This window comes from Pristis pectinata, chromosome 3, assembly GCF_009764475.1.
Source record: "Pristis pectinata isolate sPriPec2 chromosome 3, sPriPec2.1.pri, whole genome shotgun sequence".
In the NCBI taxonomy this organism is placed as follows: Eukaryota; Metazoa; Chordata; class Chondrichthyes; order Rhinopristiformes; family Pristidae; genus Pristis; species Pristis pectinata.
In genome coordinates, this window is record NC_067407.1 from 16,248,061 (window position 1) to 16,266,096 (window position 18,036).

The following is an 18,036-nucleotide window of genomic DNA, read 5'->3' on the forward strand; positions in this document are numbered from 1 at the left end:
ACAGTGATGTTCAGCTCGAGGACTACTTGTGTTTCTCTTTTCCTTTCTTTCTTTTCAATCTATTAGTTTCCAAATTAATACAGGTTAATATAGAACATCTATGATTGTACGTGTAATACAAAGAGATCAAGAGAACAATCATGACACAGATAATCATAAAGAATAATAAAATATATTAAAAAATCTTTAGATCTCACAATCTCTTAGTAGATGAGTATAATATAAAAGAAAGGAAAGAGAAAGATTTATTGTGTATATAAAAGAAACAAAAAAAATCCCCAAATCAATAAAAAATTGTAAATAATATAACAAACCAAACTGAAAAGAAAATTTCAAAAAAAGGACAAAAAAACTGGACTGAAATTTCTCAATAAAAACAGAGCAATATTATGTCATCAACTCCATTCCTCTGAATTGAAAAGTTATTGAAAAGGGATCTATATCATGTGAAAGTGTTGAATAAATGGACTCCAAATATCTTCAAATTTAAGTGAAGGATCAACAGTACCACTCCTAATTTTTTCCAAGTTTAAACATGATATAGTTTGAGAGAACCATTGAAAAGTAGTAGGGGGTATTGGATCCTTCCATTTAAGCAAAATGGATCGTTTGGCCATTAATGTAACAAAAGCAATCATACAGTTAGCAGAAGCAGATAAATGGCCAGACTCTATCTTTGGTAATCCAAAAATTGCAGGGGTTTTCCATTTTATATAAACATTTTTTTATAAAAATTGCAGTGATAGGGTGGTTTCTCTTCTCCTGAGCCTGCTGTATTTTACTGAATGACTTTGAAATATCGGGAACTTAGCTGATCCTGGATTGGTGAGTGTCTTAAATAATCCTAGATTTTCTTCCTCCCTCCACCCCGACCTTGCACCCCAATCCTTACTTTAACGTTATAACTGTCTCCTCAGGGCTAGGATTTTCTGACTGGTTTATTTAGAATACAGCACAGGAATAGGCTCTTTGGCCTATGATGCTGTTCCAGCCTAATTAAACAGTAATTAAACTCCTAACTAGACTAATCCCTTCTGCCTACACAATAAGATAAGATCTTTATTAGTCACATGTACATCGAAACACACAGTGAAATACATCTTTTGCATAGTGATTTTGGGGGGCAGCCCGCAAGTGTCGCCACGCTTCCGGCGCCAACATAGCATGCCCATAACTTCCTAACCTGTACGTCTTTGGAATGTGGGAGGAAACCGGAGCACCCGGAGGAAACCCACACAGACACAAGGAGAACGTACAAACTCCTTACAGACAGTGGCCGGATTTGAACCCGGGTTGCTGGCGCTGTAAAGCATTATGCTAACCACTATGCTACCGTGCCTGCCCATATCCATATCCCTCCATTCTCTGCACATTCATGTGCCTACCTAAGACCCTCTTGAGCATGTCTGTCGTATCTGCCTCCACCATCAGCCCAGGCAGCGCACTCCAGGCACCCATCATTCTCTGTGTAAAACAAAATTGCCCCGCACATCTCCTTTGAACTTATTCCCTCTTACCTTAAATGCATGCTCTCTAGTATTAGACACTTTGACTCTGGGGGAAAAAAATACTGGCTGCCTACCTTATCTATGCCTCTCATAATCTTTTAAACTTCTATTAGATCTCCCCTCAGCCTCTGCTGCTCCAGAGAAAACACCCCAAGTTTGTTCAACCCCTCCTGATTGCACCTGCCCTCTAATACAGGCAGCATCCTGGTGAAGCTCTTCTGCACTCTCTCCAAAGCCCCCACATCCTTCCTGTAATGGGGTGACCAGAAGTGAATGCCATACTCCACATGCAGCCTAACCAGAGTTTTAGAAAGCTGCAACATAACTTGTCCCTTGAACTTCATTAAGGCAAGCATGTCATGTGCCACCTTTACCACCCATCAATCTGTGCAGCCACTTTCAGGGAGCTATGGGCTTAGACCCCCAAGATCCCCTTTTTTATTTATTGCAAGGAACTCTGAAATGGCTCAAGCTGTAAAAACAAATGTTTTTTTACATTGTTATCTCACTTAGTACTTGGGGTGTGTTCCCAAGATTAAGCGCACTAATAGAATTGGTGTTGAAAGGGGTCATTGCAATATTTTGTATAGAACGACATGTTACTGACGGTACTGCCATGCCAGGAGACTAGTGTGAGCCCCTGCCCTCCGCAACAATGAATGGCCCACATTTCCACGTGGAGAGGCTGCCTGTGTGGGCTGGTGTTGGGTGGAAATGGGAGAGTAGTGTGGCCACTCAGTGCCCGGCCTTGGGGCTCAGGAGAGCACCCTAATTGGTGCAATGAGTAAGAACCATTGCTGGGAACTGACTGCACAGATCCTATGGGTCTCTCGCGTCGTCTCCTGACGGAAGGTGCGTTACAATGCGGCCCGATGCAAGCTTGAGGAACAGCACCTCATCCTCCATCCGGGCATGTTGCAGTCTTCTGGACTCCATATTGAGTTCTACAGTTCTACCATGTCCCCATGCACCTGCCACCCTTGTCCTCCTCGATGGTAGAGGTTGTGGGTTTGGGAGCTGCTGTCAGAGTGGCTTAGGCGAGAATTTGGAGTGCAGTTTGTAGATGTTAAGACACTGCATGCACAGTGTGCTGGTGGTGGAGAGAATGAGTATTTAGGGTGCTTGTTGGGGGGAAATCAATGGGGCTGCTCTGTCTTGGATGATGCTGAACTCCTTGAGAATTGTTGGCGCTGTACTCATCCGGGTAAGTGAAGAGCTCCTACTTTGTGCCTGGCACATGGCGGGGTGACTTCGGAGTGTCAGAGGCTGAGTCACTTGCCACAGGATACCCAGCACAATTTGACCTGAAAATGATTGGAAGCATGATTTACTTAGGATAAAATCAATTTCTAATCAATCAGGACTGGAAAATGTCAGTATCATGTGACTCATTTTCTAAGCACTGTTCCTCTGTATTCTCAAAAGTCTCTCCTGATTTTCTTGCTCCCATTGCCCCTGAGATGTACAACTCTGAATCAACAATGACAGAACAGTGCACAGCAAACTTCTTCACTGCTGCTTTATCGCTGTCACTTTCCTAAAGCACTTATGCTTCTAGTGGTGCTTTTGGAAGCTCCAGTAAAAACAAAAAATGCTAGACACACTCGGCAGGTCGGGCAACATCTGTAGAAAGAGATTATAAGATATCTTTATTAGTCACATGTACATCGAAACAGACAGTGAAATGCATCTTTGCGTAGAATGTTCTGGGGGGCAGCCCACGAGTGTCATCACGCTTCCGGCGCCAACATAGCATGCCACAACTTCCTAACCCATACGTCTTTGGAATGTGGGAGGAAACCGGAGCACCCAGAGGAAACGCACGCAGAAACAGGGAGAACGTACAAACTCCTTACAGACAGCAGCGGGAATTGAACACGAGTCGCTGGCACTGTAATAGCATTACGCTAATCACTACACTACTGTACTGGTCGAGAAAACAGAGTTAATGTTTCAGGTCTGAGATCCTTCGCCAAAACTGTTCTGATGAATGATTTTTGTCCTGAAACATTAACTCCTGTTTCTCTTTCCACAAATACTGCCTGACCTCTTGTGTGGTTCCAGCATTTACTGTTTCTATTTCAAGATTTCCACCATATGCAGCCTTTTTCTGTTTAAATCTTTTACTTTTAGAAGCTCCACACATTTAGCCATCACCTTGAAGGTTTTCGACCAATCCATTATCACCAGAGTGACATGTTGTTTGACTTGTTCACCTGTCGTCTTGCTGGATGAGCTCTGCTGCTCTGGAGCTGAATTCAAGTCTCTCCAGTATCTAACAATTGGCATGCCTGGCCTTCTTTAACATGTTTAAACTTGCTGGCAACCTGAATTATAAATGACTCTGAATCCTGATTTCTGAACTTTTCAAAAGAAAGTTTGAATGAACTATCATGCAAAACATAAGTTTGGATGAATAATGAGATGGAGTGGAGAATGTTTTAGATTTGGCAGTGATTTTTGATTTGATGGATTGTCCTGCTCTCTCTCTTAGGAAAACACCTGTGCCAGATGTCTGCTCAAGTGTTGCCAGTGCTGTCTGTGCTGTTGGGAAAAATGGCTGCAATATTTGAACCAGGTACTTCTCTCCTGAAAGAAATGGGGTTGGTACAGTAACTGTTAGTCAGGACAGTTTGAAAAGTTATAGACTCATAAATTGGTTTATTATTGTCATGTGTACCGAGGTACAGTGGGAAGACCTTGACACAAATAATTCTGCAGATGCTGGAATCTGGAGCAATACACAAAGTGCTGGAGGAACTCAGCAGGTCAGGCAGCATCCATGGAGGGAAATAAACAGTCGACGTTTTGGTCCGAGACCCTTCATCAGATCTGGAAAGGAAGAGGGCAGAAGCCGGAATAAGAAGGTGGGGGGAGGGGGAGGGGGAGGGGGAGGAGCACACGCAGGCAGGTGATGGGTGAGTTCAGGTGATAGGCGAGTTCAGGTGAGGGGGGAAGGTAGTGGGAGGGGGAGAAGGTGTAATAAACTGAGAGGTGATGGGTAGAAGAGGCAAAGGGCTGAAGAAGGAGGATGTGGCAGGTGGCCTGGCGGAGACCGGCAGGGGCTGGGGCCGGTGGCCTGGCGGAGACCGGCAGGGGCTGGGGCCGGGAGTTTTTCTTCCATCCCAGAGGACCAAGAAATTGCAAAAGAGCATCTACCAGTCTGCTTGGGTTATCATTCCTGCTGTGTTTGAATAGATCCCATCAGCTTCACTTAATTGTCTTATTAATAGCTTTTTTTGTTGAAAATCAAGCGTTGCACTTTGGCTTACAAACATGTTTCTTCACGACCACATTTAATGGTGTTTTTATTAAACTTTTTAAGTAGCGGTCTTGTACATATCCATTGATTTTCACGAACTAAGGAACTTGGATAAATTTCACAAATCATCGGAAGAAATGATGGAGAAAAGTTTGTGGAACCTCTTCCAAAACTGATCACAAAAAGTAATCCCTATTGAGCAGGATCTCATGCCTTTAGGTTGGAAACAAGACCCTCCACTGTGACAGCCTTTCTCCAAGATATTTTCCAGAAAACAATGGCACCCCTTCACCTACTACCTCTTCTCGCTCAAAGCATAATTTCTCCTTTTTTGATTGAAATTTGTGCCATTGCTTAAACTTAAAGGCCGCTGCTTTTGTCTGTGGTTTGAATAGTGCACAAAGCAGGCCTATTGATGCAGCTCTGCCTTTCATGGCTGGAAGGAGCGAGCATGAATGGTAGAAGGTCAAAGGTTTATCAGGGAGCCAGAAAGAGCCAGGGAAAGAGGAACCCTTTGACCAACAAGAGGTGAAGCTGTAATACCCCTACTTACAGCTTCAAGAACTAAATCAGGTTTAATTCTAAATCAGGTTCTAAATTTTTGCTTTATTTAGAAAAGGCATTTAAAATGTCTTATAGTTAATATTCTTTTAAATTAAATCCTTCAATGTTTCTGCTAACTTTTATTTTGAAAATGTCTTTAGCATAATGTTTAGTTTTCAAAATGCATTCCATGTTTTTTTCTTAATTAGATACCTTAAACCTTATTTCTTTCCTTGAAAAAATGTTTTTAAACTATTTGAAGTTAGATTTCTTATCTTAATTCCTCCTTTCTAATAGAGCATATTAATTTTGCAATTATTCCTTAATGTGTTTTTCTTTAACCTGTTGTTTGCACTCTCCTTGTGTGTTATTTTCTATGTCAAGGAGGTTTCTCTAATGAGGAAAATGTCAGTCTTTGGAGGCACAGAGGCACAAATGTATCAGAGAAAAACTAGTTGGTGATAGGTGCAGGAATGCCCATCTGTTTGTTGTCAGACTATTCAAGTTGGAAATAAATGCTGCAAAACTACAGAAGCTCAATTGCCCTTGAGTTTTAGACATCGAGGATGTTTTCCATCTTGTACTTCAGGTTGGCCCTCAGTTTCCTTGCAGAATTTAGTATCTTGGACGATGGCAAGAAGCACCCCTTTGCCTCCTGGTTGTTCCAAGGTATAATACTTCTGGCATAAACACTCAGATTATAAAAAGCAGGATCCGCCGTTGCCATGGCAGCCATCGACCCGTGGCCTCAGTGCATTGCAATGTATCTCTTAGTCTACCACACGGTTCAACCGCTGCACAAAGCAGTGATTTATTCACAGCAAGCAGCCCGTGGAAAAAGGAGAATTGGAAACGTGCCATAGTGCTGTTCTCATGACTCTCAGCTGCCATTGTCATCGCTGGTGGCTGGCCAGAAAATCTGTGCATCCGTACACATCGCGTGGTTTTACCAATAAAACCTGCAATGATACAAATTCTCAAATCTTGTCCTACGATGCTGTTAGGTCTTCTGCGATTGTTTCTAATCCTGAACAACAAACCAATGTTGTTCTAACAGTGTTGTGCTAACAGCATCATGCGCTTAAGGATTAGCTTGAGTCTGATTTGGATTTGAACAAAGATGTTTCTATTGAAAGTGAAATGGAAGGAGAACAACTGAGCCACTTTTTTTTCCCAAAGAAATCCTCACCCAGCTCTCCCTTACTTTGTGATGGACAGCTTGCTTTAATAATTCAGCAACTTGTTTTCTTCAAAGCGGAAGCATTGAAGACTGAGCCCACTCATTCTATTTAAAGATTTTAGTTTGACGTTGTTTGTTGTTAATCTGCCCCTCAGATAATTCTTCAACCCTTGCAGGTCAACTCTTTTTTACAGGTCAAGAAATAAGGAGGAGATTTCTCCAACTGAAGCTGCAAGATTCTTTCTCTCTTCCCTCTGCACCTCCTTACCCTTGATATCTCGTTCTTGACTTTGTTAGTGTGGTGTGACATTTGATAGTTATCCTTCTCCCTGAACTACATGTGACATTTGTGACCAGTTGATTTAAATTGATTGTGCCTTTGATATCCTTTGGAGTTCCTGAGCATCTCCTAAGTTTGTTTTACTGTGAGGCAAAGGTGGACACTCCACCTTTGAACCATAAGGAACCACCCTGGGAGTGCAGTTCAATGGGATGGAGTGTCAACAATGTAATCTAAACTGCCCTAGCTTCACACTGTCCAGGTATCATACTCAGGATAGAAAGTGGATGAACATTCATTTATCCACATTGTGGTTTAAAAGGGGATTGACAGTATTAGCCAAGATAGGGGAAGATATAACAATGTGATTTTGAAAATTGTTCACTAGTCTTCCTTGATCTGAAGCTATTTTCAGTATGGTCTCAAGTTTATCATAGAACCAACTGAACAGATGGAGGCCATTTACCCCAAGTTGCCTGTGCTGGGTCCTTGAAACTGCAATTCAGCTGGATTCTCCCTCCCCTTCCCTCTGCACACATTTTCCTTTTCAAGTATATAGAACATAGAACACAGAACACTACAGCACAGTACAGGCCCTTCAGCCCGCAATGTTGTGCCGACATTTTATCCTGCTCTAAGATCTACCTAACCCTTCCCTCCCACACAGCCCCCTATTTTTCTATCATTCATGTGATCTAGTTTCTACCTAGTTCCCTTCTGAAGTTTGCTGTTGGATCTGCTGATGCAACCCTTTGGCATTGCGTTCTCGATCGCAGCTCAATGAGTGAGGAAAGTGTTCTCATCCCTCCCCCCCCGTGGTTCTTTTGCCAACCCTTGTAACTCTATGTTCTGTAGTACTCAAACCTCCTACTAGTGAAAGCTTTATTCTATCAAAACCGCTCAGAAATTTGAATTTCTCAATTAAATCTTTCCTTTTCTGTTTCATCATAAGATGCACAACCCAGTGCTCTTGACTCTCCCATTTAGCTTGACTCTCTTCTCCCTGATTTAATTCTGGTAGATCTTGTCTGCACTCTCTCCAAGGTCACAATCACCTTCCTGATGTGTGATGTTTGGAAGTGGACGCAGGACAGAATTTTAATGGGGAATAGTGCTTTAAATGTGTGTTAACCATAGCTCCCTATTAAACAGTTATCGCCATCCCTGCCTCTCCTGCCACGCAATGATTTGGCACATGCAGATCCTGTCAGTGCCTGTGGGGAGGGGGTGTCGGTCAAAGAGAAAGAGGCTCAGCAGTTTGATGATCTGAGCTGCTTCAGAACAACAGGACTTTTCATAGTTGTACATGAGAAAGATTGAATAGCTGTCGAGGGTCGGCGCAGTGTTCACTTAGCTAATATCATCGGTTGCGGATTTTGAACTCTTGGAAGTCGGTCTGTGTGAGACGAGAGAGTACTAGAGTTCAGCAAGGCACAGAGACCAGTGATTATCTCAGAGGCTGGGGGCTATTAGCAGCGGGCATCAGCTTAGTCCCAGGCACAAAGCTTTCCACAGATCTCAACAGCTGAAACCATTGGCACAAACATCTTGCAATTCGGAATGCGGGTGGGTGGATTGTTTCCTGGCAGAGGTCTTGACTGATGAGAAGACAGCCAATGTTTCTGTGATTTCTTACTATACCGAGCACAATCGCTGATTTCCATGCTATTTACAAAAGCGTACTCGGGGAACTGCTGGAGAGGACCTGAATTTCCAAGCAATGAGCTACACCTGTGTGAAATAATTTATTCTTGTCAGTAGTCTCAAAGGAGAAACAACAGGAGATGTTCCTGGAGCAGTCCTTGCCATGAATTCTATGCAGAACATGTACAGAGAGCTGGCACGTATGACAATTGGAGTGCAGCCTTCACAAGGATAGTTGAATATACACACTGACAGGAGTGTCCTTGTATTAGAAAGAGCTGCCTGTGCCAGGCTCACTCATTTGACTCTTGGTTAACCTGGCTTGCCCATTGCAGGTCGTGTCAGTGCTTTTGGGTATTTTGTTGATAGGGAAGTTTTCTTTCTTTCTTCAATCTTTTTATTAAGTTTCAAATAAATTTCAAATTAATATACATAACATTAGTGATTATACATATGGTACAAAGAGATCGGGATAACGATAATAACAGTTAATATATACACTTACACAATAGGGAAGTTATGTTACAGTTGTACAAGACATTGGCGAGGCTGCATTTGGAATATTGTGTTCTGTTTTGGTCACCCTGCTATAGGAAAGATGCCATTAAGCTGGAAAGAGTGCAGAGGAGATTTACGAGGATGTTGCCAGGACTCGAGGGACGGAGTTATGGAGAGAGGTTGAGCAGGTTGTGACTTTTTTCATTGGAGTGTAGGAGAATGAGGGGTGATCTTATAGACACGTATAAAATCATGAGGGGTATAGACAGGGTGAATGAACACAGTCTTTTTCCCAGGGGTGGGGAATCAAGAACTAGATGGCATAGGTTTAAGGTGAGAGGCGAGAGATTTAATAGGAACCTGAGGGGCAACTTTTTCACCCAGACGGTGGTCAGTACATGGAATAAGCTGCCAGAGGAAGTGGTTGAGGCAGGTACATTAACAACATTGAAAACGTACTTGGACAGGTACATGGATAGGGAAGGTTTAGAGGGATATGGGCCAAACACAGGCAAATGGGACTGGCTTAAATGGTATTCTTTCTCGGCATTGGAGCAGTTGGGCCAAAGGGCCCGTTTCCATGCTGTGTGAGTCTATGTCTCTAAGTGATTTGTACCGAGTAGTCAGAAAAGGCATCAAGAGGAAAAAGAAAATGAAGAGCAATACAGAACTACCCACTCGTGAGGTAAATTAGAGGCATTTAGCACAAGTTTGTGTGTCAACATGTGTATTCTAACAAGCCAGCTTGGAATATCACCTGACTGGGAGATGGTATGAGCAAGCTTCCCTTAAAAAGATTGCTTGGAATATACAGCCTTGAAATCTCATTCTGCCATTGTAGCAGAATGATGCCTTCAAATCTGTTTCCTCAGCTCTTCCAGGCAATTTGGCATCCTCTCCTCAACAGCTAGCATGGCAAAGAAATCCATCCAAGCGTTTTCAGTGTCAAAAACTGATAAAAGCAAAGTGCTGGAGACAGTCAGCAGGTCAGGCAGCCTCTGTGGGGAGAGTTAACAGTACAGATCAATGATGTTTACTCAGATCTTCTACTATCTGCTTCCTGTTATATTAATGAAGACTGACGAATCAGGATACAGTCTAAAGCAGGTGATGACCATGTCATTTTCTATTGCTGTCTTGTGTCAGTGAAAAACCATTATGGGGAGCCAGTTTTTGAATACTGAGGGAATTGTACTGGGGCCAGTGTTAGTCTGCTTGCTAATGTTAATGGAAATCTTAGTAGGGGAGTTATGTTTTATACTTCTAGCTTTATTTTGCTGGAAATAAATTGGGGGAAATGCACCGTTTTGACTTGAGATGGGCTTGTTTAAATGGCTTCTATATACAAAGACATTCCAGTCAGCCCACTTCCCACTGCAGATGGAGATCTTGTCACTGCTGTCTAGTGACTCAGTAAGGACAGGATTTTAATTTCAATTCTGTGTAATTTGAATTGCCTGTTGGCACTCACCACCTTCATTCGTATATTGAAAGTGAATCTTTGATCCGCGGAAGGGGTGCAGAGCAAGTACGTTTATTGCATTTGCAAAGCGGTGGTGAAATACGTTATTGTAGGAAAGTCATAAAGAGGCAGTTGCAAAATGATCCATTGAACAATGCTCAGTCAATAAACTCATTGTACAATGTAAGCTTCCCATTTTCACTTTCAGAATGCATACATTGCAACTGCGATCAACGGGACAAATTTCTGTACCTCAGCCAAAGAAGCTTTCCTTCTCATTGTCAATAATGCACTGAATGTGGCTGCAGTCAATTGCTTTGGAGACTTTCTATTGTTTCTTGGAAAGGTGAGTACTTTAATGCCCATTAAGAGACTGGTATTTGTTAGGCTTCTGAAGGGTTCTGCTAAATATTGGTTTTTAATGTGGATCATTATTAGCAGTAACTCCATAATAAGCACAGCTGGAGATGCATTTCCTGTAGTTACTGGAATTATTAACATTTTGCAACTTCACTATTACATAAGCTGTAGCTGAACTCCCAAGATTTATTTGAGTCCCCGGACTGAATTCAAGTCCCATTCCAGAAATTTGGGCACAGGAGTCCAGATGTGGTCCAGTGAGGGAATGCTGACTGTGAGGGGTGCTCCTTGCCCTAACTGCTCTCTCAAATGGAAATCAAAGATCCCGTGGCAGTTTTTGAAGATAAACAGGGTGGTTTTCCCCAGTGACCTGGCCGATATTTGTTTATTCTTCAGCCCTGAAAAGGAGTATCTGGACATTATCACATTATGGTTTGTGGGAGCTTGCTGTGCACAAATTGGCTGCTGCATTTCCTGTGTTCTAACAGTGACAAAACTACAAAGAGTACTTTACTGGCAGTAACATGCTTTAGGGCACCCCGCATTTTGTGGTAGATACTATTTCTTTGGGACCCAAGGATTTTTATTATATTGACTATGTCCCAATGAACACTGTATGATATGAAAAATTAAACAATAAAAATATGATCTTATGATTTTAATAATGGTCCCAGTGGAATACTTGCGTGGTTTAAACTTAGAATATAGGAAAGAAACAGCAATAGGCATTTGGGATGACTGTGTTTACCCCGTCTTTTACTAAGATCATGAGTGAACTCTATATCAACTCCACTTTCTTACTGGGTCCCCTTAATACAAAGTACCTTGTTAAAGGTGCTACATAAATGAAGCTCATTATTTAATACCATGTTCCCACAATACAAAATGTGTTCTTCTTGCGTTGACTGTTAATGCAGGAATGCACTTTTCATCCTAGAAATAACCAAATGCAAATTCAACAGGCGGTTGAGAGAGTTTTAAACCACTTTCAAATCTGCATCTTTGTGGGATCCTGTTATTGTAAAGAATGCAGCATATTTAATTCACCACTGCAATGCAGAACTCGAAGCCCAGGCTGACACTCCAGTGTGTTACAAGTACAATCAATGCATTATTAACTGCATTGAAAAGATGAGATGTGAAACCGAGTTCCCATCTCTCTGCTGCAGTGGTGCTGGTGGACCTTTGGAGAGGAGTGAAGTGTCCTTGTTTTCATGGGTCTCCAAGCAGTTCTCACCCAACTTTAGATGCATTTCCAGCAGGGACTTGCAGGAATAGAGGAGCATCCCCTTCACTATTCCAGGCTAAGTGTAGCATCCATGGTATTGACCTAGGATGAGGTCAGCTTACTCAAGAGAACCTTCCAAACCTGAGTCAGAATGGTTCCACTCTATAAGCTGAATGAGCTATCAATGGCGCTGAAGTGTTGCTTCTGTTGAATGAGTTGTCCCCAGATACTCCCTTCACATCTGAATATAGCCACCTGGATGAGGTATGGAACGGCAGTCAGATTTCATTATCCTGGTTTAGAGTTGGAGCTATCGACAATGAAGAGTTGGCTGTAAAAACCTCATGTATATGAGTTGATAAGATAATTGCCCTCCTTCAGTAGTGGCGTTTTGCTTGGCTTTTGTGAATGTAATGTACATCAGTACTTGTTCTTTTCAGGTGTTCATTGTGTGTTTCACAGTCTTCGGAGGCCTCATGGCATTCAACTACAACCGTGACCTGAATGTTTGGGGAATCCCTCTCATATTGGTGTCCTTTTTTGCCTACTTGGTGGCACATTGCTTCTTATCAGTGTTTGAAATGGTGGTGGATGTCTTGTTCATGTGCTATGCCGTCGACCTGGCAACAAATGATGGGTCTGCAGCAAAGCCATACTTCATGGATAAGGAGTTAATGGTAAGTGCAAGGGGAGCACTGACCCTGCTAATTTCCACTTCTATAGCAAGTGAAAGACAGGAGTGCTGAGAGGGAGGTTCATAATGTCCCATTTTGCATGTTAGTTAACGTTATTCAATAATACCACGTAATAATGTCACCGTGGTACGTGTCTGACAGACGCTAAGGGAAGGTTGCTGGGTGGGTTGTCACACGGTCCTGTAATGATGTCAGTACCATGCTTGCAGTTCAATAACCCTAAAATACAAACACTGGTGCAAATGCTCAGTAGGTCAGGCAGCATTTGTAGAGAGGGAAGTGGACTCAGCATTTCAGGTCAATGACCTTACATCTGAACAAGGAAAGGTTAGAAATAAAACATATTATAGGTTGTAGGGAGGGCGGAGAGAACCATGGGGAATACTGTGGAAGGATAAAGCCCAGCAGAGAACGAACAACACCAGTGGCAGTGGTGCCCACTGAGAGATGGTGGAGAAGGTTTGTAAATCGCAGCTGATCTGTCTGGAGGAGAAGGTGTTGGATGTGCACGAGATGAATGAAAACAGAGGAGGGGGAGAACTAGTGAGCAGTGTTGGAGCTGCTGGAATTTGGAAATAAAATGGATTGCTGAGAATGCTCAGTCAAGCTGGCAGAGTCATTTTTTTTATCACTGACGTATGTCATGAAATTTGTTGTTTTGCGGCAGCATCTGTGGTAAATGAAGAATGGAGTTAATGTTAAAGCTTACATCAGAACTTCCCCGTGTGGTGAGTGATTTACCCCCTTGTGTCAGAACTTCCCCGTGTGGTGAGTGATTTACCCCCTTGTGTCAGAACTTCCCCGTGTGGTGAGTGGTTTACCCCCTTGTGTCAGAACTGCTCTGTGTGATGAGTGATCTGCCTCCTTGTGTCAGAACGGGCCCGTGTGATGAGTGATCTGCCTCCTTGTGTCAGAGCTGCCCCGTGTGATGAGTGATCTGCCTCCTTGTGTCAGAGCTGCCCCGTGTGGTGAGTGATCTGCCTCCTTGTGTCAGAACTGCCACATGTGAGTGATTTACCCCCTTGTGTCAGAACTGCCCCATGTGGTGAGTGATCTGCCCACTTGTGTCAGAACTGCCCCATGTGGTGAGTACTTTACCCCCTTGTGTCAGAACTGCACTGTGTGGTGAGTGATCTATCCCCTTGTGTCAGAACTGCCCTGTGTGGTGAGTGATCTGCCCCCTTGTGTCAGAACTGCCCAGTGTGGTGAGTGATCTGCCCCCTTGTGTCAGAACTGCCCCGTGTGGTGAGTGATCTGCCCCCTTGTGTCAGAACTGCCCCGTGTGGTGAGTGATCTGCCCCCTTGTGTCAGAACTGCCCCGTGTGGTGAGTGATCTGCCCCCTTGTGTCAGAACTGCCCCGTGTGGTGAGTGATCTGCCCCCTTGTGTCAGAACTGCCCCGTGTGGTGAGTGATCTACCCCCTTGTGTCAGAACTGCACCGTGTGATGAGTGATCTATCCCCTTGTGTCAGAACTGCCCCGTGTGGTGAGTGATCTGCCCCCTTGTGTCAGACCTGCCCCGTGTGGTGAGTGATCTGCCCGTTTTGTCAGAACTGCCCCGTGTGGTGAGTGATCTGCCCCCTTGTGTCAGAACTGCCCCGTGTCCTTCTCCATAATTACACTCTCAAAAATTATGCGCACTACTGCCCCTTTTATAGTAGGACTATCTGTGTATTGGCTCAAAAAACTTTTCTGGAAGCACTTCAAAAATTCCAGGCCTTTCAATCCTTTCAAACTAAGGCAAACCCAATTAATAATGGGGAAGTGGAAATCGCCACTACTGTAACCCTATTATTCTTGCAACTCTCTGTAATTTGCCCACGTACCTGCTCCTCTGTCTTCTGCTGACTGCTGGGAAGCCTGTAATACACACCAGCAAAGTGAACATCCCCTTTTTGTTCCTCTATCCATGTAGTCTCATTTGAAGAGCCTTCATGGATATCCTCCCTCATTCCTGCAATACTGGACTCAATGGCATCTCCTCCCTTCCTTCGGTTCCCTCCCCCTCCCTCTGCCAATTCCCAACCGTCTCACCTGAAAATACTACACCCTGGCATGTTTAGTTGTCAGCCCTACCCTATTAAATATGTCTCTGTGGTAACAACCATATCATATTCCTGTGCAAATCTACACTCTCACTACTAGTTGAAACTCCTTTCCATTAAAATAGAAGCAATTTAGCCTTGCATTCCTCCTGTGTACGTTACCACACCAATGTTTCCTCTGACTATTGGTATTGGTTTATCGTTGTCACTTGTACTGAGGTACAGTGAAAATCTTGGCTTGCATACCATTCGTACAGCTCAATTCATTACACAGTGCATTGAGGTAGTATGGGGTAAAAACAATACAGAGTAAGGTGTCACAGGCTAAATTAGTTTTTGTTCTATACTTGACTGCACCTCCCCTCCCCCCAACTGTACATCTGCACTGTGCCCCATTCCCCTGCCAAATTAGTTTAAATCCTCCCCTTTGCTTTTCCTGTATCTGCTTAATCTCAATGCTTTCTTGAAATCACATGGAGCAAATGTAATTTGCTGCAGATTGGCTTCTGTGATGGTGGGAACCTTTGGAAGGAGCCAAGGTGGATCATCCACTTGTCACTTCTAGCTGAGTGTGGTTACCAAATGCTTTTGTCCTTGGCATTTGTATGCTGGGCTTGTCCATTGTAGAAAATGGGATATTCTGAGAGACTCTTCCTCTCATGAGCTGTTTAATTGTCTACAACTCGATGTGGCAAGATTCCAAAGCTTTGATCCGATCTGTTGGTTGTCTATTGCAATACAAGGGTATCCTCAGTGTAAAGGTAGGACTTTGTCTCCTCAAGGACTGTGTGGCGATCACTTCTACCAATGTTACGGGTGCTTCTGACACAAGTAGATTGGTGAGAATGAGGTCAAGTAGGTTTAATCCATTGGTGTTGGTCCACTCCCTACCTGCACCAATGAATTAAACCTACTTGACCTCATTCTCACCAATCTGGTAGCTATGCCCTTCAGGACTTGGCAGGCTTGGGCTGTTGTGGTGGTACCAAATCACTTTTGGTGATGAGCACTGTCCATTCTGGCCCTTTGCTACTTTCAGTGCTTCTTGCTAGGTGTTGCTGAATATCGATTCATCAGCTGAGGGAGAGACAGTAAATGGTGATCAGGAAGAAGTTTTCTTGCCCATGTTTGACCTGATGTCATGTCAAGGGTTCCAAAGACTACTGTCTCCTGCCTGTATACCAGTGTGCTGCCACCTTTGGTGGATGTGTCTCAGCAGTGGCATAGAGCGGGCCCAGGGATTGTGACAGAGCAAACCAACACATTGTCTGAAAGGTATGGTTCTGTGAGAATGAATATATCAGGTCAGTTTAGGCACCAGTGGCCAGATGTTTGTGAGGAGAATTTTGCAATGCTGACTGGGTTGGCTGTGTCTTTGCCATATCTGAATTCAGTGCCTAGATCCATCCAGTTTTATCCTTTCTCTGTTTCAATTTAGTAGGAATGCTACAAATGAATAGCTTGCAGGGCCATTTCAGATGGCATTTAAGTGTCAACTACATGTATGGGTCTGGAGTCAGCTATAGGCCAAACTGGATAAAGATAGCAAGTTGCCTCCCCCAAGGAACATTAGTGAACCAGGTCAGTTTTTACAACTGTTTGGAAGTTTGGTGGACTTAATACCACAGAGTCGGAAAAACTGGGAGAATGGAATGGTCTTTTACAGGAAGCAGATTGGGAGGAGGCGTAATCAAGATAGTTGTGGGAATCTGTGGACTAACGTATCCCCTGAGATAGACCTAGAGAAGTTGAGAAAGGAAAAAGTCAAATGGAGCATGTGAAAGGGAGAGTGGTAAAGAAACTGGCAGCGAAGGAAGTGAAACTTTCAACATCTGCAGGAGAGCAGAAGGTAGTACCAATACAGCAATCAGAGTCCCAGAGAAAGAGGTTAAGGAGGTGCCCTGAGTAGGGGACAAAACAAGGACAGTTCCACAAATCCCACAAAAACAGGGATAACATGGTCCCATGAAGGTTCCCATAGCTACATATTTGACCTGGAAAAAGTGAGTGGAGTTGAAGGAGAAGTTGTTCAACTAGGCGAAGGAAGATGCTGGTGGAGGGGGACTTGGGCCTCTGCTCAAGGAAAAATCAAAGGGTTCTCAGGCCATCCTGCTGTTGGTTGTCCAATCCATTTCCATCCGTGTTATAACTGAGCTGGTTAAGGCCAGGAAACTGGGAACTATCAAAGTGGCAGTTGTCACAGATGTAATTGGGAAGAGACTGGAAAGAGGAGAAAGAATAGAGGCAAGACATGAATAAATAAGTTTATGGACAAACTAAAATTATGGGTCCTGCACCTCCATTGCACACCAAAGACTCATCTTAACTTTACTTCCCCTATGGCATTCCAAAGGAACCAAATCCTCCTCAGTTCCCAGGTTCAGTCTTCCATCAGCCACCACTCCCCACACATCCACAGGAGGTACAACTAGTTTATTATTGTCACGTGTACCGAGGTACAGTGAAAATCTTGTCTTGCATACTGTTCATACAGATCAATTCATTACACATTGAGGTAATACAAGGTAAAACAATACAGAATGTAGAATAAAGTGTCACAGCTACAGAGAAAGTGCAGTGCAGGTAGACAATAAGGTGCAAGGTCATAAGGTAGATTGTGAGGTCAAGAGTCCGTCTTAATGGCTACCACTTCCCTTCCTACCATTCAGGGACCCAAACACTTGTACTTCTTCCAATTCAGTTTATTACATTTAAAATTCACAATATTATCTCTTCTAAATTGGAGAAACCATAATGCAAATTGAGTGAACACTTTGGGGAACTCCTCCATTTAGTCTGCTTGGCTGACTCTGAGCCTCTCTAATTCTCCATTCCACCCCCACTCTGATCTTTGGTCTCTTACACTGTTTCGATGAAGCCTAATGTAAACTCGAGGAACAGCACCTCATCTTCTGTGTCGTTATGTTGCAGTCCTCAGCATTTGATTTTGCATTCAACCATTTCAGATAAGTAGCCTTTCCAGCTTCCCTCAGAACCTGTCAGTCTGAATGCAAAGTCATCAACCTCAGTTTCCCACTCTCCACAGATGCTGCCTGGCCTGCTGAGTATTTCCAGCAGTTCCGGTGTTGTTCATCTCTCAATTCCAGCACTCTTTTATTTTCTCTCTCCCACCTTCATTAACATCGTCTCTAGACAGATCCAATGTGATTATCAAACCTTCACTCCGCTCTCTCAGTCTACGCCACCGTCACTTGTGTCATTGACATCATTAAACTGGAAAGAGTGCAAAGAACAATTACGAGAATGTTGTCAGGACTCCAGGGCCTAAGTTTTAGGGAGAGGTTGGGTAGGCTAGGACTTTATTCCTTGGA

General features: G+C 43.5%; 1 protein-coding gene across 2 annotated transcripts in view; it reads left to right on the forward strand.

Moving 5' to 3' along the window:
* The window catches only part of LOC127568634 (choline transporter-like protein 3), a 77,112-nt gene that overhangs the window by 48,976 nt on the left and 10,100 nt on the right, over positions 1–18,036 (forward strand). For both annotated transcript variants that reach the window (XM_052012613.1, XM_052012614.1), the window contains 3 exons: positions 4,003–4,086; positions 10,586–10,723; positions 12,406–12,642. In XM_052012613.1, coding sequence (XP_051868573.1) covers positions 4,003–4,086; positions 10,586–10,723; positions 12,406–12,642 — 459 coding nt within the window. The remainder of the gene's footprint in view (positions 1–4,002; positions 4,087–10,585; positions 10,724–12,405; positions 12,643–18,036) is intronic.